This window comes from Bubalus kerabau, chromosome 16 (genome assembly GCF_029407905.1).
Source record: "Bubalus kerabau isolate K-KA32 ecotype Philippines breed swamp buffalo chromosome 16, PCC_UOA_SB_1v2, whole genome shotgun sequence".
NCBI classification, from domain to species: Eukaryota; Metazoa; Chordata; class Mammalia; order Artiodactyla; family Bovidae; genus Bubalus; species Bubalus kerabau.
In genome coordinates this window covers 39,440,361-39,466,197 of record NC_073639.1, presented here as the reverse complement: position 1 = coordinate 39,466,197, position 25,837 = coordinate 39,440,361, and the positions used below count along the sequence as shown (strand labels likewise).

The 25,837-nt window shown below is 34.2% G+C and overlaps 1 protein-coding gene across 3 annotated transcripts in view; it reads left to right on the top strand.

Moving 5' to 3' along the window:
* BLTP1 (bridge-like lipid transfer protein family member 1) overlaps positions 1 to 25,837 on the top strand; it is a 207,168-nt gene that overhangs the window by 128,299 nt on the left and 53,032 nt on the right. For all 3 annotated transcript variants that reach the window (XM_055550342.1, XM_055550341.1, XM_055550340.1), the window contains exons 47-57: positions 1,148 to 1,854; positions 2,371 to 2,610; positions 3,112 to 3,205; positions 5,122 to 5,172; positions 9,545 to 9,751; positions 11,456 to 11,694; positions 15,469 to 15,713; positions 17,820 to 17,925; positions 22,098 to 22,195; positions 22,939 to 23,124; positions 25,099 to 25,267. In XM_055550342.1, coding sequence (XP_055406317.1) covers positions 1,148 to 1,854; positions 2,371 to 2,610; positions 3,112 to 3,205; positions 5,122 to 5,172; positions 9,545 to 9,751; positions 11,456 to 11,694; positions 15,469 to 15,713; positions 17,820 to 17,925; positions 22,098 to 22,195; positions 22,939 to 23,124; positions 25,099 to 25,267 — 2,342 coding nt within the window. The remainder of the gene's footprint in view (positions 1 to 1,147; positions 1,855 to 2,370; positions 2,611 to 3,111; positions 3,206 to 5,121; positions 5,173 to 9,544; positions 9,752 to 11,455; positions 11,695 to 15,468; positions 15,714 to 17,819; positions 17,926 to 22,097; positions 22,196 to 22,938; positions 23,125 to 25,098; positions 25,268 to 25,837) is intronic.

Below are 25,837 nucleotides of genomic sequence, written 5' to 3'. Positions count from 1 at the left end.
TATATATATATATATATATAAATAATGTGTACAACATTCTGTTTCTACTCTTGTATACACAACAGCATGCTTGCTACCAAAAGATTAGTTTCCTTTTGTCATCATACATTTGAGTTCCCTTACTCATTTTGTTCTCCCCTCCCTTAACTCAGCCCGTACCTCTCTGGTAACCACTACTCTGTTCTTTCTATCTGTGTGTGTGTTTTGTTTGGCTTGGTTATTTATCTTATTATTTGTTTTTTGTTTTTTATATTTCACATGTAAGTGAAATCATACTGTATTTGTCTTTCTTTTTGACTTATTTCACTTAGCGTAATGCCATCAAGTTCCATCCACGTTGTTGCAGAGGACAAGGACTTCATCTTTTGTTATGCTGAGTAGTAGTCTATGTGTGTGTGCACTTTGTGTGTCTATATTTTCTTCATCCATTCATCCATTGGTGGGCTCTTAAGTTGTTTTCATATCTTGGCCATTGTAAATAATGCTGTGATGAATATAGAGGTACATATATATCTTTGAGAATTAGTGTTTTTGTATTCTTTGGAAAAACACCCAGAAGTAAGAAAACTGGATCATAAGGTAGTTCTAATCTTAATTTTTGGAGGAATCTCTATATACTGTATCCCATAGTGGTATACCAATTTATATTTCCCACCAACAGTGTATGAGAATCCTTTTTCTCCACATCCTTGCCCACACTTGTTATTTCTCACGTTTTTGATGATAGCTGTTCTAACATATATAAGGTGGTATCTCATCATGGTTTTGCTTTGTATTTCTCTAATAATCAGTGATGTTGAAAATCTTTTCTCATGTGCCTGCTGGCCATCTGTATGTATTCTCTGGAAAGTTACCCATCTATGACTGACTATGTCAAAGTCACTATGAGTGACTAACACATACCACCCATTTTTAATCATTTTTTAAATTACTGAGTTGTATGTAAGTGTGATTTTGACTCGACGTAGAATAAGATCAAGAAAGAAGAGTTAAGGCCTAGTTTCCAACTTGTAAAAATAAGAAGTGTGTTGACTTAGAACATACTTCATCTTGGAGATTATTTTGCTAACAAGTTAATAAAAACTGTATTATTCTGGGGAAAAAGAAAAACAACCTTGTCATTTTCTTTTTTTTTCCACATTTTTAGGCAAGGCCATGTGAATCTTCCTCCACTTGAGTTCAAACCGGCATTGATGTTGGAAACCTTTAGCATCAGCGCTGTTGTAATGGAAAAATCTGTGTGCACCCCTCAGAACTCTACCAGTGCTCTTTCTTTTCATGATCTCAATAAGCGTTACTATAATACTTTTCACTGCAACTTTACTATTTCCTGTCAGTCAATAAGCCAGCATGTAGATATGGCTTTAGTTCGTCTCATTCATCAGTTTAGTACGATGATAGATGACATCAAAGCGACTCAGACTGACATTAAACTTAGCAGATATACAGCTGGATCAGCTTCCCCAACACCTACTTTCAAAACCAGAAAACACCGGGATTTCCGCTCCTCTGACTTCAGCCGCAGTTCTAGGGGAAGTCTTAACGGTGGCAATAGAGTAAATAATACAAAGAACAAACGGACCAACAACGAGAATAACAAAAAGGAGTCTCGAAACAAAAATTCATTAGGAAGATCTGAAAGAAGAACTTCAAAAGTATCTAGGAAAGGTTCAAAAGATGTGGTGGATCATATGACTATCCACATGGATGACTCTGATTCAATTACAGTATCAGAACAAAGCGAGCCTTCAGCCGAGTGCTGGCAGAATATGTATAAATTGCTTAACTTCTATTCACTTATCTCTGATCCAACAGGAATACTGGAAAAATCTTCAGAAACATTTGGACCAGCAGGTAATGGATATTATTCAGGATGGGGAACACATGTATACCTGTGGCGGATTCATTTTGATATTTGGCAAAACTAATACAATTTTGTAAAGTTTAAAAATAAAATAAAATTAAAAAAAAAAAAAAATCTGTTTAGAACAACAATAATGCTAAAAAAAAAAAGGTTATTCACCATGTATTCTTGTTGTCATAAGAAATGGATAATTGAATGCATAAAATTGGCAGTCACCCAAAGAGAGAGAATAGTGATGGTGATCAGATATTCTACTGCCCCTTTTCCCATCCTTTCTAACTTTTACACAGTCAGCTCTTAAAGAATTCAGACAGACCTGCTTTCAAATACCTGAGTCTCCTATTTATTTTCAAATATGACCATGGGAAAATGGTGGAAATTTTGAAAAATCATTTTGGTGGAGAAGAGGACAAAAAGGGCTAGTTTGGAGTGTAAAGGAAAGAAAAACAAGGTAGCATCCTTCCATTTTGCAGTATGTAAGCCCACATATTTCCATTTACTTAAAGGAGTTCGGAGCCCTACAGAGCCGACATGTAAAGTTGTGTTTGAGAATGAACAAGACAATACTAGTGTGACTAAGAGGAAACGTAGTTTGGTAACTGCTGAACCTCAGCATGTTACTCTGATAGTGTTTGGGATTGGCATGGTGAACCGCACACACCTGGAGGCAGACATTGGTGGGCTAACAATGGAATCGGAACTGAAGAGGATTCATGGCAGTTTTACACTTAAGGAAAAAATGAAAGGTATGATGACATCCTGATACTGGAGTGCCACTTTTCTGAAGAAAGCCAATGCCATGTCTCATAAATTCCTACGTGGTGATTTTTCTTCAGAAAATGGAACTTCCCATTTATATGGATCAAGAGTGCTAGTGTATATAGTTTTTTTTCCTATTCTTAATGGTTTAAAATTTTTCTAAATATTTTGTGCTACTAGTTCTGAGATTTAAAATGTCATTGGACTATTTAATGGCATTAGGCTCTTTAATGCATGAATGGCATGGTAAACTACATATTTTGCATTATTCCAGTTTTGACACATAACACATATGTATATGTGAATGGATAGAAAAACCTTCAAGGAAATTTTTTTTTAATTTGTTCTGGAATAGTTTAAATTTCATTGTACCTTTAAAATTATCTTTTCTCACTGAATATATTATGGATGAAATGAAATTTTAATATGAAGTGCAACTAAATTTCCAAAATTCATAGTTTTTTTTGTTTCTTTTTTCACATTTTAAGATGTTTTACATCAAAAGATGACTGAGACGTGTGCCACTGCTCATATCGGTGGGGTTAATATTGTGCTGCTTGAAGGGATTACACCAAATATACAGTAAGTGTGTTGTCTTTTTAATTATTAAAGTTGTTTGTTATAGTATTATAGGAAACTTAAAATTCATTGGATGAATCCTGTACCTAGTAAGACTTGAGATTTATATAATATTGACAGATACTGTGCTTCTATCACTAAGAATATTACCAAATGAATTTTTTTTCAGAAAAATTATTTGCTCCCTTTATAAAATTGGTTTACTGCCAGTCCTACCACCCTAAAAAACTGACTGCCAGTACATTTTAAGATTGTGTAACAGGAAAAATGATTACAATGTAAATTTCAGTTAAACATAAAAGATGCAAGAGCTCACATAACTAAAATAGGTAAAACAAAATTATAATCAGAAAACAGTCTCTTGATTTTACTAACTAATCATTGCCCAGTATTCATGCTGGGTTTCAAAACTTCATCTTGCCATTTTTTCATTTAAATAATTTAACAATAAAGCCTATGACACCCTCCTAATAGTATAAATAAGCTTTCTACAGTGAGTATACCATTCCATATTGCTTTCTTTTGACTCTTTGCTCTCACCTTTTCATGTTCTTTTTGTGCATCTGTCCAAAATTGTTCTAATAATAATTACCTTTACACATGATATTTAGATCACTAATTAGTTATCAATACATTTAACCATTCACTTTGCTCATACACTTGGGAATATATACCTTCATTCCTAACTTTCTTTCAGTAGAACAGTTTTATGCTATAACTCAAATTGTATTTTGATAATTTAGTCAGATTTTGAGAATTTGTTCATTTTTAGCAACTAGTTAATGTCCTACTATTGTCCCTTACAGCATCTATCATGCTAAATACTGACAAAATAGAGGATCTAGTTCAATGTTATAAAAATTAAATATTAGTCAAAAATTGACTCATTACAGGTCTATTCATGACATTTCATACATGGGTAATATGATGACTGTCTTGGGGAACATTTCCTGAAATGGATGTGTAAATCTTGCTGGGGCAGTTATGACTTGTGTATCTAGAACCAAAGAGTATATTTCATTATAGCTGCTTAAATGGTCCCGATCACATTTCCTAAGCTGGCTTTCTAAAGACCAGAAATTCCAGTAGTTGTGAGATAAGATATTTTCCGACTATTCAGAATTGGAGGAGGGGTATTATTATGTAATAATTACAATTTAAAGGAGCATCTATTGTGGACCAGGAACCTCATATACATTATTTAATCCTCACTACAATCCTATTAACTGGGGCGGTTTTATCCCCACTGTTAATAAATAAATCGAGATTCAGAAAGATCAGAGTGTTTTCCTAAAATGCTTAAAGTCATATACTCAGTAAGAAGAGGTGCCTGAATCTCCACACCTTCTCCCTCACTATGATGCTTCAAAGAAAGTCACCACAGACTTAGGTTTCATGATTCCTTTGTTGACTCTGAATTTAAAGTATCATGGTTACTTGAACCTATTCAGAAGTACAACAAATTTCTTTAAATGTCTCCTGTGTTTTATTTACTCCATCCTCTCAATACTCTTATCTGCATTAGCTAAAAGAAGGCTTCAAATAGTCTCTAAATTTGCAAAACATATTTATAAAATAATTTTTTAAGTATTAGTTGATATTTTTTTGTCTCTAAAAAAGAGGTCAAGCCAAGATCCCTTAACTTTTTCATTAAAAAAGTAAAACTGTATTTATTACTTGCTACCAAACTCTAATAGTATTGATAAGACTTTCTGGATTTATTCTTGGGGTTTTCATTTCTAGTTTCAATTAAAAGGAAACGGAATTTCAAAAAAGTTGAAAAAGTTCTTCGAGTGAAAATTTTTAAAATGGGAAATAAAAGCTTTCCAGATGATTGGTCATATTGTAACTAATTTATGCATGAATGTTTATTTGCTTCCTTTTTGTTTTCCTGCTTTCTCTTGAATCTTCATCTGTAGACTGGAGGATTTTCCTACATCTCCTACAAGCACAGCCAAACAAGAGTTTCTGTATGTCATTATTATTCTTTTTCATGGACTTTGTGATTAACATCGTATTAGATAGTTTTAGAGATAAAATATTAATATTTAGATTATCTGCATGGCTGTGAATTATGTAGTTATTATTTTGTAGCTTTAATATAGATCCTTTCATAGATTATACAGTTTGCTAATATTCATGGAAAACACACAGGTAAGAACTACCTTTTTGGTAATTCATACCTTGTTTTATTGTTGAAATATTCAAAATTATAGTTGTATGTTGCTTTGAGCTCTTTTAAGACCTGTTAATATTAAAATTTATATTATCACAAATCCTCATTAATATTGGATGTGATAATAGAAGCTGAAATTTTTAACTTTGCAAGAGAGATTTGACAGGTTTGCAAAACTAATTATTAAAACACTAATATATGAAAATATCTACATTGCTCATCCTTCTAATTCTGTCTGTAATATGTAGAGAGTTTGCTCTATTGTCAAATTTTATATGTGGCTTTTATACTGTATATACTTAAATATTTTTGATTGGCTTGATTTTACCTATGTATATCTGATATTTTGTGGTAGTGAGCTCTACCAAGCATTACGTATAAATAAATATTTGTGATGTAAATCTTAACCGCCATGACAATTTAGTATGTTACTTAGCACTAATTATTTATTTGAACATTTTCTATAAAATTCAAGTATGCTGAATAAATTTAGTTGAATCTGCATATTTTGTTCCAGGCTAGTAAGATTATCAATAACTGGTGAGATTTATTTCACTGTGTATTGATAATAGGCCATAGACAAAATATCATCAATTAAGAACGCTTTTTTGGGATTATCAGTGATCTATATCACTTTATCAGCCAACTAAAGTACTAATAAAGAATAAATGCACTAATACTAAATTAGAAAATTGATTGTTTTTTGGAAACCACTCTTCCATATTAATATCATGTTAAAAGGTATAGAAAAAAATAGCGATTTCCACTTTAGTATTTGTAATAGCTAGAGAAGATTTATTGTTTCTTTTTTTATCACTGAGTTCTCTGGATGTATAACAAAAAAATAAGCATGGCTTTAGAAAGGATGCTTTTTAATGACTGAAGATCACATATTCATCTGCTCAACTAACTAAGTTTCTAGGTTACAAATTATTGTCTGCACACTATGTTAGGTCTCAAAGATGGAACAGTAAGCAAATGAGAGGGAGTTCCTGTCATAATATCACTTTATAGGCCTACTCCCTCCTTTTTCAGGCCTTCCTGCTAGGAGAGTTAACATATAAAGTACAATTGCCAAATACGAAAGACAGTTCCAGTGATTTTTAATAGATAACTAGACAATATGTGATCATAACACTCTCTGTCCCCACTGTAGAGATTTTCAGGCAAAACTGAGTTGAGGCAGGCAACATGGGTCAGGGTGCCTTCCTTTTCCTGCCCCTAAAGTTTGGGCCTGAATGGTCAAGGAAGTAGGGTGGTGTTGGAGATAGAAATAATGAGGATCTGAATTAAATCCTCAAATTCTTAACCTGTATGGGTAAGCGTGGCTGGTCTACCTATAAGGCCCTATTGTCTGGACACAGGAAGAAAAAGAAGATGAGAAAAACTCCTTGCCTCATTAGACACTGTGGTCATTATAACTTAGGTTCAGAGTGCATCTAGCAGAACTTTGTCAAATAGACCAGCATTGTCAATGAATTCTCAAACCAAACTTCTTGGTCACTTGCTGTGAACTTTTTGCATATATGAGGCATGCCTGGCATGCTACAGGTTTTTATAGTCATCTGTTTAAAAAGACTTTGACCACTTCTTTCCTGTGTAAAAGTTTACTACATGTTTTATGATATAGATTAAGGCACAGCTCTTTTAAGAGTTAAAATAGAGTTATGAATAGTTAATTCATTTGGCAGCTTGTAAATTGTTTAATTCCACATTCTGGGTCTCCTTACATCTTTAACATGTACAGTATGACAAGAGTTAATCAGATTCTCTGCAGTGTGTGGTTCAGTTTGATCAGTGTAGAACTATCCTATTGTCTAGCTCCAAGAAACATTACTCACGCTATAGTCATGGGCATCATTTATGTAGCCTCCAGTGTGAATGATGCCCTCTGGAGTTGGGCAACACAGAGTCCTTGAAGTTCTTAACATCACAGTTTCCACTGGTAATACACAGATCTGCAGTAGCAAAGTAGTCAGCACTTTCTATTCTGACATTTGGTGTATAATTGAAAATCAAGGGTTGTGTATAGGCTACTATAATCAAAAGTAACATTTAAGGAGACTTCTATAGATTATAAAGTAAAATAATAAGATAGGTGTAGAATTTCTTGACTGTCATGATGACAAGACTTCTTTGTAAATGTATGCTTAGTTTTATTCAATGCTGCTAAGTCGCTTCAGTCATGTCCGACTCTGTGCGACCCCATAGACGGCAGCCCACCTGGCTCCCCTGTCCCTGGGAGTCTCCAGGCAAAAACACTGGAGTGGGTTGCCATTTCCTTCTCCAATGCATGAAAGTGAAAAGTGAAAGGGAAGTCGCTCAGTCGTGTCCAACTCTTAGCGACTCCATGGACTGCAGCCTACCAGGCTCCTCCGTCCATGAGATTTTCCAGGCAAGAGTATTGGAGTGGGGTGCCATTGCCTTCTCCAAGTTTTATTCAGTAAGTGAATGCTATTCACAAGTATAAAGTCTTTTGCATTTTAGCATCATCTAAGTGTTTTGTCTTATGTTGAAATTGATTTTAAAATGGAATCGTTTTATTATTAGAATAATTAAGATTCAAAATTCAGTAACTAGTCAGCATTCTAAAATCTACCATCATTCTGGTTAGAACAGTTCCATAGATTACTTTTTTCCTTTCTCTAATCAGTGAAAGTCTTTTTTTTTTTTATTGATCAAAGATAATTTATTAAAATTTTTTTAATATTTTATTTTTTTATTTTTATTTTTTTTAATTTTATTTTTAAACTTTACATAATTGTATTAGTTTTGCCAAATATCAAAATGAATCCGCCGCAGGTATACATGTGTTCCCCATCCTGAACCTTCCCCCCTCCTCCCTCCCCATACCATCCCTCTGGGTCGTCCCAGTGCACTAGCCCCAAGCATCCAGTATCGTGCATCGAACCTGGACTGGCAACTCGTTTCATACATGATATTTTACATGTTGGAAGAAGAAGGCAGATATAGTTCTGTAGTAAACATTTTTGAAGTTAGTATAATACCTGGATTTCACTATCTGTAAATAGTCAAAACTTCTGATAGAACCACTCTTAACGCTTCTCAAGATTTGTTCTAATATAAGTTAAATGTAATGCATTGATTCCTTAGGTCCTTGAGACTATAAATAAATTGTCAGTGAATCCTTTGTAGCCTAAGTAGAGATAAATATATGTGAACTGATCCGTAGTTGATATGATATTTGCACTTTTTGTGTTTTGCTTAATCTGTTGTCAAGTATCCTTTGCCCATTTGAAAGATAACATTTATGTTAAGCTTTCAATTTATGACAGGGCCTTTAGTGGTGTAGTTCATTGACATGAACCTTTCTGTTGTATGTGTCAAGACTGCTTCATCGTGACTTTTACATACATGATTTTTACAACATGCTATCTGTGGAATCTCACAGTTGTAGTGTTGAGTCATTCTTCTGCTGTACTTCTTTCTGCTCATTTATTTCACAAAATTCAGTGAGTGTCTGCCATGTTCAAAGCATTGTTCTAGGTACTAGAAGGAAAAAACAAGAAACCAAGAAAGACAGTATTTCTATTTTATATTTGTACCAGTAAAACTTACCAAAATTTAACTAAGTAGTTACTCTTTATGAATTGGACTTCTATCATTTCTTTGCCACTCACTGAAAATAAAAAAAATGGAAAATGCAAGTTGAATTTCATCTTTCTCATTAATTTCTTTTAGCTTATTAGCTGATTATAAGATTAATTTCTTTGACTGATTAGATTTTAAGAGGTATAATGGTATTTTTCTTCCTTTTGAAGTTCACTGTCTGTGTTTTCTTAGTGGTTGTAGAGATGCCTGAAATAAGTTGAAGAAAAATGGAGTTCTGAATGGGGAAAAATAAAAATGGAATTTTGTGTTGTATATGTGTAATATGTCAGTGTTCATTCTCTTCCGTATAAGCACATAGATATATTCTTCTAGAAACTCTTTATTAAAGAAATACAATAATATTCCATACAAACATAATAAAATGTATGTCAGTATTTTTAGAAGATATTATTTCTTCAGTATGATTTAAGTGCATGGAAAATCTTATTTACTTCAATAAATGATTTAAAAGCATTTGTCTTGCTCTCAAAATACATTTTCAAAATTTCTCTTTATTTGTCCATATTTTAATGATCCTCCTTCTCTATTAATAGAACTGTAGTGAAATGTAGTATTGCCAAGTCCCAAGCCCTCTACAGTGCCCAGAGGGGATTGAAGACTAACAATGCCGCCGTGTTCAAAGTAGGAGCTATCAGCATCAATATTCCCCAGCACCCTGCCACCTTGCACAGCATGATGGTTCGAAGTTCTCACCAACTATCTAAGCAGATCTCAGATCTCATCAGACAGCCTTCTACAGCGTAAGTTATTTATTCAAGTTTTGTGATTCTGTATAGTATTTCATGTCATTTTTTGCTGTGTAACAGTAGTTTGGAGGAAGACAGAGGTTACATCTAGAGTAGTGACTATTATGGATAGTGGGGCAAGTGAAAAGTAGCTAAACATGATTGTGGAAGAATCATATTGAAGTGTGTGTATTATTGAAGTAGTGTATTACAGATGCAATTGTCAATCTTTCATATTACATCAGTAAAGCTTAGGAGAGCGTAAGGATTAGTGGACATTATAAAGGGGTACTACTAAAAGGCAAACTGAAAAATTCTAGGACTGTAACAATCTTTATTTCCTTTAATTTCATTGAAATTTGTGACTACATAGATTTATAAAGTTGCAGGGCCATTTCTGTCTCGTGCATGGTTTTGTGCTGTCCTTTATATGAAATTCTTGTACATGGTTCAAGAAAGGATTTGATAGTACTATTTACATATTTTAAAAGGCAGTGAATGGGACTTCTACAGAGTAACCTTTAGCCAGGGTTTGTACTGCTGAGCTCTTTTCCTGGTCTCCAAAGCTGTAACTAATGAATAACTAATAAAAATTTAAATAAAAGCTAAAAGTTTGCCTTGTTACATTTCCTTTTTTCCTAGTCTATAAGGCAGAAAGACATTAGTGTGTTTTTTGATGGTGGCTTAAAGCAGTGATTTTTTTTTCCAGTTTGTTCTATCTAGATCTTTAAATTCTGATGTAGTATTAATTCATGTCTAGTTGATTAAGTAGTAATAACTCACATGTTTTTCCTGTCACTGGAATATGAAATCCAGAATGTATATATGAGCCTTAGTTATAAAATTCTCTAAGGAATTTTTTCTTATTAGAATGTATTGGCAAACAGAGTGGAGTAGTTAGAAAAAAAAAAAAAGACTCGAGTCAAACTGCATGTGTGCTCAGTCTCTAAGCCATGAGCAATTCTTTGCAGATACAATCTTATAGCCTGCCAGGGTCCTTCTGTCCATGGCATTTTCCAGGCAAGAATACTGGAGTGGGTTGCCATTTCCTTCTCCAGGGGATCTTCCCAACCCAGGGATTGAACTCATGTCTCCTGCACTGGCAGGCGAGTTCTTTACCACTGAGCCACCAGGGAAGCCCAGGGTCAGACTGATTGAATTCAAAACTGATTTTACAACTTCATAATTATGCTTCCTCATTGGTAAAATGAAGATAATAGTACCTACTCACAGGATTTTTGTTAGATGAATAAATGATATGAAATGTATAAGGCACTAAGAATAGTACTTGGCACATAGGAAGCACTCAAATAACTATTATTTGTTTTTGTTGATGTTAGTTATTATTATTTATAGTGGTAGTAATAATAGTGGCAAGTAATAGTATTGTATCAACAGAATTGCATGATGGTTAAGTCATAGAATCTGGAATCAGACAAATTTCTGGTTTCACATTAATGATATGAATGATCTTCAGACAGCCTTAACATCCAGTTTATATTGTTATTGTTTACTTTTCCAGATCATTTTTCAGTGGCTGTTTGAGGAAGACTTAATATGATCTGGTATTGGAAAGAAAATGTGTTCACAGTTCATTTTTTCTGTTTTCATTGAGAATTCCAATTTTATACAATTTTTATTTTTTATACAGTTTAAATCTTAGTAGCTGTTCTATTTGTGTCCCTTTATCACCTTTTAAACTTTCTTTTTGCTTTATAGCCCACAGCCTGTAAAAGAAGATATTGCAACCCCCCTACCTTCTGAAAAAACCCCAACAAGTGTTAATCAAACTCCTGTTGAAACAAATGAATTTCCTCAGCTACCAGAAGGTTTAGAGAAGAAGCCTATTGTCCTTAAGTTCAGTGCCATGTTAGATGGTATAGCCATTGGAGCAGCACTTTTACCATCTCTGAAAGCAGAATACAAGATGGGACGAATGAGAAGCCACGGAATGACAGGTAACACTGAAGTTTGAATTCATTCTTAAAATGTATTAGTGGTTTTGAGTATTAGTAATATTTTGGTGAAAGGCAAATTTGGTTTTATAGAATTATATTAAAATTTAAATCATTTTAATCAAAACACTTTTTAAATTTCATAAACAGTGTTTTTCATTGAGTCAAGTGAAAATAGCAACACACTTCATTGAGTGACCATCATGGACCCTGTTTTCATTCGAAGTCTTTAGAGTTATCCACTATTTAGAGACCATTTCCAACTTAAGTTGGATACATTTTTACATCTGTTAGGTTCCTATAGCCTGAATTGGTTTATTTTCACATTGAGTATGTTTAGCTTTAATCAGAGGTTGTGTTTTGTGATCCTTACATATCCTCTCCAAAAATCACTTCACTGTTGTATTTTTTTTCTGAAATGTATCCTATTTTTCAATCTGTTAAAATATTTTTCTCTTATTTTATTGACATTATAAATTACATTAATAGTTTAAAAACATGTATACACATATGTGAGTTCAGTTCAGTTCAGTCGTTTAGTCATGTCCGACTCTGCAACCCCATGGACTGCAGCACGCCAGGCCTCTATGTCCATTACCAACTCACAGTGCTTACTCAGACTCATGTCCATAGACTTGATGATGCCATCCAACCATCTCTTCCTTTGTCTACATCTTCTCCTCCTGCCTTCAATCTTTCCCAGCATCAGAGTCTTTTCCTATGAGTCAGTTCTTCACATCAGGTGGCCAAACTATTGGAGTTTCAGCCTCAGCATCAGTCCTTCCAATGAATATTCAGGACTGATTTCCTTTAGGATGAACTGCTTGGATCTCCTTGCAGTCCAAGGACTCTCAAGAGCCTTCTCCGACACCATAGTTCAAAAGCATCAATTCTTTGGTGCTCAGCTTTCTTTGTATTCCAACTCTGACATCCGTACATGACTACTGGAAAAACCATAGCTTTGACCAGACAGACCTGTTGGCAAAGTAATGTCTCTGCTTTTGAATATGCTGTCTAGGTTGGTCTTAGCTTTTCTTCCAAGGAACAAGCGTCTTTTAATTTTATGGCTACAATCACCATCTGCAGTGATTTTGGAGCCCAAGAAAATAAAGTCTGTCACTGTTGCCATTGTTTCCCTATTTGCCATGAAGTGATGGGACCGGATGCCATGACTTAGTTTTCTGAATGTTGAGTTTTAAGCAAACTTTTTCACTCTCCTGTTTCACTTTCATCAAGAGGCTCTTTAGTTCTTCTTCACTTTCTGCCATAAGGATGGTGTCTTCTGCATATCTGAGGTTATTGATACTTCTCCCGGCAATCTTGATTCCAGCTTGTGCTTCATCCAGCCCAGCATTTCTCATGATTTACTCTGCATATAGGTACATATGGTACCTGGTAAATAACCAGGGTGACAGTATACAGCTTTGATGTATTTCTTTCCCTACTTGGAGCCAGTCCGTTGTTCCATGTCTGGTTCTAACTGTTGCTTCTTGACCTGTATACAGATTTCTCTGGAGGCAGGTCAGGTGGTCTAGTATTCCCATCTCTTTCAGAATTTTCTACAGTTTGTTGTGATCCACACAGTCAGAGGCTTTGGCGTAGTCAATAAAGCAGAAATAGATGTTTTTCTGGAACTCTTGCTTTTTTGATGATCCAAAAGATGTTGGCAATTTGATCTCTGGTTCTTCTGCCTTTTCTAAAACCAGCTTGAACATCTGGAAGTTCACAGTTCACATACTGTTGAAGCCTGGTTTGGAGAATTTTGAGCATTATTTTGCTAGTGTGTGAAATGAGTGCAATTGTGCAGTAGTTTGGACATTCTTTGGCATTGCCTTTCTTTGGGATTGGAATGAAAACTGACCTTTTCCAGTCCTGTGGCCACTGCTGAGTTTTCCAAATTTGCTGGCATATTGAATGCAGCACTTTCACAGCATCATCTTTCAGGATTTGAAATAGCTCAACTGGAATTCCATCACCTCCACTAGTTTTGTTCTTACAGTGATGCTTCGTAAGGCCCACTTTACTTTTCATTCCAGGATGTCTGGGTCTAGGTGAGTGATCATACCATCGTGGGTATCTGGGTCATGAAGATCTTTTTTGTATAGTTCTTTTGTGTATTCCTGCCACCTCTTCTTAATATCTTCTGCTTCTGTTAGGTCCATACCATTTCTGTCCTTTATTGAGTACATCTTTGCATGAAATGTTACATACCATTTCTGTCCTTTATTGTGTACATCTTTGCATGAAATGTTCCCTTGGTATCTCTGATTTTCTTGAAGAGATCTCTAGTCTTTCCCATTCTGTTGTTTTCCTCTCATTCTTTGCATTGATCACTGAGGAAGGCTTTCTTATCTCTCCTTGCTGTTCTTTGGAACCCAACATTCAAATGGGTATATCTTTCCTTTTGTCCTTTGCCTTTTATGTCTTTTCTTTTCTCAGCTATTTGTAAGACCTTCTTAGACAATCACTTTGCCTTTTTGCATTTCTTTTTCTTGGGGATGCTCTTGATCACTGCCTCCTGTACAGTGTCACAAACCTCAGTCCATAGTTCTTCAGGCACTCTGTTTATCAGATCTAATCCCTTGAATCCATTTGTCACTTCAGCTGTGTGTAAGGGATTTGATTTAGGTCTTACCTGAATGGTCTACTGGTTTTCCCCTACTTGGTTCAATTTAAGTCTGAATTTGGCAATAAGAATTTATGAATAAATGTATGTATGTATCTATATATATGTGTATATGTATATAGTGTGTATGTGTATGTATTTATTCCTGGCCACAGATCTTGATTTTAATAAAGTTTCTGCTACTCTTTAATTCCCTCATAAGGAATTGGGGAAATTTGGCCTGAATAATGGTTTAGGTTGTATATTTATAATTGAACACCTACACGCCAAATTGTTGATTTAAGTGTTTAGAACCAGCAGTAAACTGCAACTCATGCCATATCTTTATTTGGAATATGTTCCCATTATTAATTATTGTTAAAGTCAAAGATACATGCGATTATATAATTTTATACTTAATGTTTTCAGTAAGTATATGTTAATTGATTTGACAGTTTCTCTGTTTCCTTCCATACCAAGTCAAGATCAGGAGGCAAGTTATCAACTGCTAACTGTTCTCTGTGAAGAAAACATTGTGTGGATTAGTGCTTTCTATTTTTTTGTTTTGTTTTTGCACTTAGTGAATTTCTCTTGTTTTAACTTTTGTAATAAGGGCAGTTTCTTTTCTACCTTCTGTGAAATTAAAAACATTTTTAAGTGTTTCTCTAGCACCAATGCTGCACACCTATTAGGCTTAATAAGTGATAGTTGCTGGCTTAATAATACTGGCTGACTGTTTATAGTAACCATTTGTTGTTATTCAGTTACTAAGTCATGTCTGACTGTTACCCCATAGACTGCAGCATGCCAGGCTCCCCTGTTCTTCACTATTTCCCGGGGTTTGCTCAGATTCATGTCCACTGGAGTTAGTGATCTTATCTAATCATCTCATCCTCTGCTGCCCTGTTCTGCTTTTGCCTTCAATCTTTCCCAGCATTAGGGTCTTTTCCAATGAGTCAGCTTTTTTCAGGTGGCCAAAGTATTGGGGCTACATATATTTAAAAACAGGAAAATTTTCTAAGCAAATTTAAAGTATCCTTCTCATATCTTTAATCATAGGTTTTGGGAAATGCATACTTTTTTCATACTCACCATTTATTGCACATAGTAAGTAATGAAATGAGTGAATGAGCACCTGAACAACAAAAATAATTTCTCTTTTTTTCTTACAGGTGCACAGACCAGGTTTACATTTGAGCTGCCAAATCACAGACTGCGTTTTACTTCAAAAGTTTCTGCCACAGATATGTCAACCATTCCTCCTTCTGCCAGTCTTAACCTTCCTCCCGTTACTATGTCAGGGAAATATATAATGGAAGAGCATGATAGTTACTCAGATCAAGTGTGGAGTATAGATGAACTGCCTTCTAAACAAGGGTACTATTTACAGGGAAATTATCTACGTTGTGTGGCAGAAGTAAGTTCACTTTTAAATTTTCTTATTCTTTGTAATTTAGGAGCCTTTGGGCTTTAGGTGTACCAAAATACGTAGTGATCCAAATTTTTGAAAGAAATCATCAAATCATTTATTCCTACAGAATTTTGTGCTATGTTTGGTGGGAGTGTGTGTGTGTGTACAGGTATCTCTCTCCTTATAGTTTTATTTAAACATTTTTTTCTTGCTTTAGTCATCTTTGGATTCATATTTATTGGTTTCCACATGCATCTCTGCAGTATTTTCATTATTCTTTTGATTATAAAAAAGCTAATAGTATTTAACATTTGTCAGGTGCTGCATGTGCACTGACTTGTACAGTTCTTAAATCAGATCTTTGAGATAGATATTTTATTCTCATTTATAAGTAGAGAAACTCAACCTTTAGGGTGATTACGTGATTCATCTAGGTATACATACTTATTAACAACATAAAGGTCACACAGAGAGAAAAAATAATTATAAGCACATTCACAGACTAGTTTCTGTACTAGGGCAAGTTGAAAACAAGCATACCTGAGTCCATCATTATTTTTTCCCTTTATATCTGTACAATTAGCACAAGTTTAAAAAGCATTTGGGTATGTTTTTCATTTGATTCATTGTAAGTAGGTCATTTGTTACTGTCCTAATTTGTTACAGTAGAAAATTGAATTTAAAGAGATTAAATGACTTTCCCTACGTCCCCCAGCTATCAATTGAGAGATGCTTGAATCAAAGGCATGCTTGTCCCTCAGCTTACTTTGTCAGAAAAAGCTGCAACCTTCTCAGAAATCAATTTGACAACTATTTGTTTTATAAATTTTATTCTCTAGAATCTGAAGCATCTATAAGAATGCTCTTTGGCTTCTTTCTAGAAACATTACAGCTTGTAGGATATAGCCAAGTCTGGTTTGCCTTCTTTAGACTCTGCTTGTCCTAGAACCTCTCATGTACAACATGCTAGAAGTCTAATATTTACTTACTAAAAAGTAGATTATAAAGGCTATTTCATTTGTGCTTTCTACTTCTGAAAAATAAGTGTCCCAAACTCTAGTTTTGTAATACTATTATTAATATTTCATTTGACAGAAAATAAAGCAAATCCAATCCAGTATATTGCATAATTCCTTATTAATATTAGCTATTATAAAGATATAAAGTTTATAATTGGGACAGAACACCATCCTAAATTTACTGAGAATGCACTTAATTATAAACATTTGAAAGAGTCTAAAGTTGCATCTCTCTGAGAGTTGCCCATTTTACTATGGCCTGAAATAGACACATGTGAAAATCATCTTTACCCATCTGATACTACTCTGTCCACAATGAAAATGCAACTTAGACTTATGTGACTTCTCATTTAAGAAAAGACTGCTTACATGTATTTTGCACTTTTGATCAACATATGAACACTATCAAAGTGACAAATGTTGAAGCATTTCCCTTACTCATAAAGATGCTTCGATTCATTGTAAATAAACTCGAATCCAATTAAGCCCTGCTTTCTATTTAATCTATTAGTTAATTGTCAGAAATTCTTTATACTAATCATGGGGCATGCATTATAGTAAAGCTGAGTTTAGTATATCTGATTTGCTAATTCAGCTTCATGTAAGCTAATATAAGTTTCATGAGAACCATAATTTTGTTGTTTTTATTCACAGTTGTATCCTTAGCATCTAATGCAATACACAGAATAGATGGTCAGTAAATATTTGAATGAGTAAAAACATTTTCTTTCACTTATACTGGTCCATTGTTCTAACACTAAAACAGTGGTCATTAAAAATAAATATTACTCTGCATAATAAGTATTGAAATTAGCAGGTTACATAGTTAAAGTATAATTTTCATTCATTTTCAAAAGATTTCTCTTACCTTATTATCTGCCATTATTTTTTTAAAATAAGGGGAAATGGTGTCTAACAATGTCAGGCCAGTAGAGTATTAAGGAATCTGAGTATTTTGACCCTTCTTTGGTATATTAATTTAAAGTATCATGTAAGTAATTGTTCTTCCTCACAGTTTGGGATGACTTATGTGAGATGTCTTTAAGATTAATATAGTCAATATGTAATCTAATATTCTGATTTTGTTTGGCAGGTTGGTTCATTTGAACATAATCTTACAACTGATCTTCTAAATCACCTGGTATTTGTACAGAAAGTATTCATGAAGGAAGTTAATGAAGTAATACAAAAAGTTTCTGGTAAGATGATCTGCTACCTTACAATATAGAACATTCTCATTGGCTATAGGATGGTCCACGTACCAGTGATATAAGTATTGATGCTGTCATTTAGATAAAATTGTTAACCTCCTAAAAACTCTATTCCTTTTATGGCTTTCTCACCTACAGATGCTCCTGCTTATTACTTTTTTTTATGTGTAATATATACATTTACAATTTATTTACTGTAAACTACACAAAGCTCCCTATGCTTCCCTTCCAAAAAAAAAAACAGCTTAGAATGTGTCTATTAATTAACTAATCTTAATTATTGTGGACAGAATTTAGATCAGTTTTAAGATTTTGATTTTAATCTACATCAGATGGTGACTATATGCTGGCTACATGGTAAATTGTCTGTAGCAACCCTTATTATATTTTTGCTGTTTCTCAAGAGTCGATTACAAGTAACCTTCTTAATCCCTATTTTACATTTTAACAGGAAATATGTCTTATTTAAAAATGTTTATTTGATTTTTAATTCACAAGATAGAGTATTAAGAGGAATTAGGGTGGAAAACAAGTTAACTGTATAACAGTTCTTCAGGCTGAATATTTCCAAAGTGAATATAATCATTTTAATATAATAGTTAAGCTTCACCAATAAAATGGCATCAAGAGGTGAGTCCTCCATTGTTGATAAATAAATTCATTTTACAAATTTATTAAGTATCTATTCAATTATAATTGTGATGAGTTCTCTGAATGACAAGAAGAGGGTGCTGTGTCTATGCCAAAGGAGAAACTAATGTATTCTAAGGAATCAGAAAAGGCTTCACACAGAGGAAGTCATATTCAAAACCTCACAAGTGAAGTCTCATTTGGCAAGAAAGGAGAGAGAAGATTCAGGCAGAGCTTATGGGCCAGTATTTGATAAGGCTTTGAAGGAGGACAGAACATGGATTAGGAAATTGAATTACATGGATTAGGAAATCGAATTATGTATAGCAACTGTGCGTGCAAGAGATTTTCCTGGTTCTCCTGGGTTGATTCTGCTTGTGTCTGAGGTTAGGAAGCTACTTGATGGTCACACTGATGAGGCCTAACAGAGACAAGTGAAGTAGAACAAATCAATTGGGAGTTTTGGAATTTTTCTGAAAATGGTTGAATACAAACCGTTAAGGAAGTGATGAATATATAGCAGAAGCCCTTTCTGCCACTAAAGGTGTCTCTTCTTGGAGATATACAGAAGTTTTGATGTGGCCTATTTACCTGGTTAAAGTCACATTAGAACATTATTTATACAAACTAAGACCTTTTCAAGACTGCTATTGCTAAATATGTATAATTAAAAAAACAAACCCTTCCAGTAACTAATCTTGTATCTCTTACAGTACAAGTGTCGAGTTCCTGGTATTAGTATGGTACTGTAAGCCGTACTTAAAGTGGTTTTGATGAAAGAGAAAGGCTTTTCTTAACCTTTGAATTACATCACTAGGAGTTATAAGAAAAGTAGGTCTATGAATAATGAACTGGAAAAGGAAACTGGAAATTAATGTTCTACCCATGAAGACTTGCCAATCACTGTGAAAAATAAAGAGCTCAGAAAATGATGTCAACGTCATTTAGTGGCTAGATCTGCTTCCTGAACCATTCCTTCCTAACTGCAGAGACAGCATGAATCCTAGGGAAATAGCTGAAACATAAGTCACATATCATCCAGATGGTCCAGGGCCTCATGGAACACAGATGTTCCCTTATCTTTCTCAAAACCAGAGAATGTAACAGATTATTGAGAGGGAGTGCTTTGAATCCTTGTAGCCCAATTTCTTAGTATTCTAATGTCTGTATTGCTTCCCTACTCTCCCATAATCCTCACCATGATTTTCCTTATTTATTTTTAAAACTTTTTCCTCATGCTTTCCCTTTATGTTACATTTAGGTTTAGGATATTTTCTATTGCATAGGAATACTCATGTTCACAACCATCATCAAGTTTGTTAGGAAAATTCTTTTTTGAAGAATCAGTTCTTACAATCTTAATTGTGCATAGCCTGCCTGGGTTTCAGAAAGCTGTAGGTAAGCACTGACCTGGTAAAGAGAGATCTATCGTTTATTATGTACAGCCCAATGTGTGTAATGTATTTGTAATGTATTAGTAATATATTTGGAGAAGGCAATGGCACCCCACTCCAATACTTTTGCTTGGAAAATCCCATGGACGGAGGAGCCTGGTGGGCTGCTGTCCATGGGGTCCGCTAAGAGTCGGATACAACTGAGCAACTTCACTTTCACTTTTTACTTTCATGCATTGGAGAAGGAAATGGCAACCCACTCCAGTGTTCTTGCCTGGAGAATCCCAGGGATGGGGGAGCCTGGTGGGCTGCTGTCTATGGGGTCACACAGAGTTGGACACGACTGAAGTGACTTAGTAGTAGTAATATATTTATATATATATGAAATAAGGTTACCAGTTTTACAATTAGATCAGGTATATGTTTAATTCATAACAAGGTAAAAAACTGTAGAGTTAATGTACCTAATAGTATCTCTGATATTTCCATAAACTAAAAAGATTGTGTAATACATTTTGTAAGAGGCAGAGCTTGTCTTTTAAATTAAAATTTTTTGAAACTATGTAAAACATATCTGGTTTGTCCTTATATTTCAATATTTTATTGGCTATTCTGGGTATTTTGTCTCTTCACATACACCTTAGAATGAGTTTGTTGATATCCACAAAATAAGTTGGTAGGATTTGGATTGCATTGAATTTAGAGATCAAGTTAAGAAGAACTGATGTCTATCTTTTATCAGAGTTTTGTAGTTTTTCTCATGTAGATCTTGTACATATGTTGTTAATTTATATTAATACCTAAGCATTTTAATTTTTGTGGAAATGTAAATGGTATTGGGTTTTAAATTTCACATTCCACTGTTTATTGCTGCTTTATAGGAAAGTGATTGATGTTTGTATATTATTAAACTTTGTATCCTGTAACCTTGCTATAATCACTTATTGGTTCCAGGAACTTCTACATAGATGATCAAGTCATTTGTGAACAAAGACAGTTTTATTTCTTCCTTCCCAATTTGTATATCTTTTATTTCCTTTTCTTGTCATATTGCATTAGCTAGGACTTCTTGTATGATGTTGAAAAGGATTGGTAAGAGGGGCTATGCTTGCTTTGTACTATGAGGGGTATGTCTATGAGGGCTATGCTTTGCTTCCATTATCATAGTGGAAAAACTGAAAGCTTTTCACCAATTAGCATGGTTTTAGCTGAAGATTTTTTTTTTTCAGATATTCTCTATCAAATTGAGGAAGTTTTACTCTGTTTTTAGTTTATTGAAAGTCTTTATTATCAGTAGGTTTTGAATTTTGTCCAATGCTTTTTTTGCATCTCTTAATAAGATCATGTGACTTTTATCTTTTAGCCTGTTGATGTGATTGATGAATTACATTAATTTATTACCTACTGGGAAGAAACTTCCCATCTCACATTTGCTCCCTTGGATGATGCTAAATTCAATACACATAGAAAAAGAGGAATCATTTTGAGATAGAATATTTGAAAGATAAACATGCAGAAAAGCTTTTAAAATAAGACAAAGAGAAGTGGAAGCAGAGATTGGATTTCAAAATGTTAGAACATTATTTCCTGAATACCACATAGCCTGAGCAACAAATGGTTTATTAATAGGAACTTTATCCCCAGGGTCCTCTACCCCAATTTTTTCTTAAATGTATAGGCCAAACTTTTATTATCACACTCTTTGTTATTAAAATCTGTTATCTTATTTTTCATTTCTCCACATTTAGTTTTTCTTTCATTCTTTTTGTTTATAGAACATGTAGAAATAAATAACCAAGGTCATATTTTTGATTGAAGAAATTTTTTCATTGTACTTTTTGCTTCAAATATATTTTCTGAGATGTATAATCATGTTTAGTATAGTTATATGTATAATGTTTTAATTTAGGCCATATAAAAAGTTCTTAATTTTCTATATATGTAGTACTGTCCTTATCTTATATCTTCCATCTGCCTCAGTGAAATGTGCCATGGCTAGTGTTCCCTGTTAAAGATTCAGTTAATGATCAGTAAAAAGAGAATGTGTGTGTGTTTAAACACATTACATAATTACTCTATTCCTTTTGAAGAAATTGCCTCAGACCTTCAATTATTTAATTAGTTACCCTCTTTTAGGTGGGGAGCAGCCCATTCCTCTTTGGAATGAACATGACGGAACAGCAGATGGAGAGAAGCCTAAAATTCTACTCTATTCTTTGAACTTGCAGTTTAAGGTAACATAAATAATAATATAATAATGATTCCTTAAGAAGTATTTTTCCACTTAATGTATGCTTATAGAAAACTCATATGATACATGAATATTCCAAATAGAAAATAAAATTGAAGTATTAAATATAACCCTATCCACTTAGAGAAGAAGCCTTAACAATTGAATATCCTTTAGGATTTTTTCTGTTTGTATTTAAATATATATATATTTCTGCCTTTTTAAAAACTTTGAATACCTCTCCACTTCAGAACATTTAGATCTACTTTATCTTCTTAAACGGCTATGCTATATTATACAGTTGTAACAATTTAAGTACTTCCTTCTAATGAACATTGATTTTTTTCTGATTATTGCTATTATAAATTACTCTGTAAGAAATGTTTTGTACACTTGTCCAATTAAAATAATACCTTAATGTAAATCTTATTGCTTCTAATATTTATGATATTAGTGTTCTTAAAAATAAAAATTATTCATACCAAATAGCTACTTGTTATTAATGTATTTAACCCATGAAGAGTCTGTATTTTGAATACAAAATACTGAAATGAAATTTAATAGCTAAAAAAGTTTCTACTGACATGAGAAATTAAAGGATGTTGCCAGTTTTATCAGTTCAGTAGGCATCCAAGATATTTTAGAACATGGTATTTTATTTATCACGTATTGAAAGATTTCATTTGAATGGGTGTGTATTGTTGATTTAAGATTATTTTTTTCCTCCAAACATATATAAACTACTAGGGTATTCAGGTAACAGCCACAACTCCCTCAATGAGAGCTGTACGATTTGAAACTGGGTTGATTGAACTGGAACTTTCAAACAGACTTCAAACCAAAGCTTCACCAGGAAGTAGCAGCTATCTGAAACTGTTTGGTAAATGCCAAGTGGATTTAAATCTGGCTTTAGGACAGATTGTCAAACATCAGGTGAGTACTGAATATGTTGATATTAAAACTGACTTTTAAACGCTGCATATCATTTTGAACTACTTTAAGTATTATTATACTTTAAAAAGTATTTAGTTTAAGTTCTGAAAATTTGATTGTAAATTCTAATGAAAATTCATTAAAGAAAGCCCTTATAATTTTATCTGGCATTTCATTTGAGTATTTTGGCAGTATATTGTTCTGGCAAATACAATCACATGAAATTTAATCTAGTATCTTCATGAATACTTATAATTTCTCTTGAAATTAGAGTTTTGTTAACACTCTGTATTAACATTGCACGTGTGCTAAGTAGCTTCAATCATGTCCAACTCTGTGTGACCCTATGGAGTGTAGCCCACCAGGCTCCTCTGTCCATTGGATTCTCCAGACAAGAATATTGGAGTGGGTTGCCATGCCCTTCTCCAGGGGATCTTCCTAACCCAGGGATCCAACCTGCATTACCTGCATTTGCCAGGTAGGTTTTTTTTTTACCACTAGTGCCATCTAGGAAGCCCCCTGTATTAACATTAGTCAATCCTTTAAATGTTACTGGGCTTCCCTGGTGGCTGAGATGGTAAAGAACCTGCCTGCAATGCAGGAAACCTGGGTTCGATCCTGGGGTTGGGAAGATCCCCTGGAGGAGGGCATGGCAACCCACTCCAGTATTCCTGCCTGGAAAATCCCCATGGACAAAGGAGCCTGGCAGCCTACAGTCCATGGGGTCACAGAGTCAAACATGAATGAGCGACTAAGCTCCTGTCTGAATAATGGCAAATTTTGCATGCCATAATGTTAAACATGTAAAGTTAAGCATATATATAAACACACACACACACACATAGAGTAGTAAATCAGATGCTGTTTTATAAAAACTTAGCTTTCATAGCTCATGAGGGAATTTCTGTTTTGCTAAAAATTAGGTAGATTTTTAGGAGAAGGCAGTGGCACCCCACTACAGTACTTTTGCCCAGAAAATCCCATGGATGGAGGAGCCTGGTAGGCTGCAGTCCATGGGGTCAATAGAGTCAAACACAACCGAGCGACTTCACTTTCATTTTTCACTTTCATGCAATGGAGAAGGAAATGGCAACCCACTCCAGTGTTCTTGCCTGGAGAATCCCAGGGACGGGAAGCCTGGTGGGCTGCTGTCTATGGGGTCGCACAGAGTCGGACACGACTAAAGTGACGCAGCAGCAGGTAGATTTTTAACCATTTTCCTTCTTTACTTTGAAGACCTGATTAAAAGAATACCAGTCACACTTTTAAAACTGAATGGCTATATTAAAGATTATGTGGGGGAATAAATGAACAAAAATTTCATGTCAACTCTAGAAAAACTAATTTTTTCTAATAGAAGCACAGTTTGAGAGATCTAATTATCTTGCCATTGAGGATATGAACCTAATCCTAGGTGTTGTATGAATTTTATGTATCACTTCCTATTTACTTCTTATATACCCTTTCATATTGTATATCAATTTCAAATGTTATGGTATAGAGTATCAGGAATTTATCATTGACAAATGAAATGAAGAAAAGTGTACTGTAGTTCTTTTGGTGAACAATACCAGCTTCCCTGATAGCTCAGTTGGTAGAGTCTGCCTGCAATGCAGGAGACCCCGGTTCAATTCCTGGGTCAGGAGGATCTGCTGGAGAAGGAATAGGTACCCACTCCAGTATTCTTGGGCTTCCCTTGTGGCTCAGCTGGTAAAGAATCCACCTGCAATGTGGGAGACCTGGGTTCAATCCCTGGGTTGGGAAGATCCCCTGGAGAAGGGAAAGGCTACCCACTCCAGTATTCTTGCCTGGAGAATTCCATGGACTATACAGTCCATGGGTTGCAAAGAGTTGGACACAACTAAGCGACTTTCACTTTCACCATTAATGGTGTTAAAACTTTTAATTTTAAAAATTAAAACATTTAAAACATTTCCGTTATTTGATTTTATTGAGCTTTTCATTTTATCTTAGGTTTATGAGGAAGCTGGTTCTGATTTTCATCAAGTTGCCTATTTTAAAACTAGAATTGGATTAAGAAATGCCCTGCGAGAAGAAATAAGTGGTTCTTCAGATAGGGAAGCTGTGCTTATTACCTTGAATCGACCAATTGTGTATGCACAGCCCGTGGCCTTTGATAGAGGTAAGATGAAGTCTATCAATACTACTTTGTCAGATTTAAAAATGTTTTAGTAATACTAGAGAAAGTCATCTGTAGTTTACCAGTGTAAATGCTTGACAGTAAATGTCTCTTAAATTTGAAATGTGAGCATCCAAAAAAGGTTTGTGTATTCTCATCAGTTTTTGAAGTTACTTTACTTTTTAAATTATTTGCTTTTTACATGAATCTATAGGAATGTCTGATTCAGAATTTTAATTTTAATGCTAAGTTTTTTGGTTTGGGTAACTATTGCACCCATTCTTCTTGGCAGTCTTTATTCATTTATTCTATAAACATTTATTGTTGACTATATAAAAGTGGAATACACATACAGAAAACAGGAACTCTGCCCTCAAGGAGCTCTCAGTTCATTGGAAAGAGAGCAAAGTTGACTGCAGAGTTGAAATATATATATATATATTTGTTTCTTCTGATATATTAGGGAGTTCTCTAACTTTCTCTGTGCTTGTCAGAGAAGAAATTAATGTTTTAGATTCAACTTGGAGTTAGGAGTTTACTCAGGAGATAGGAAATGCAAGCTTGTCCTATTTT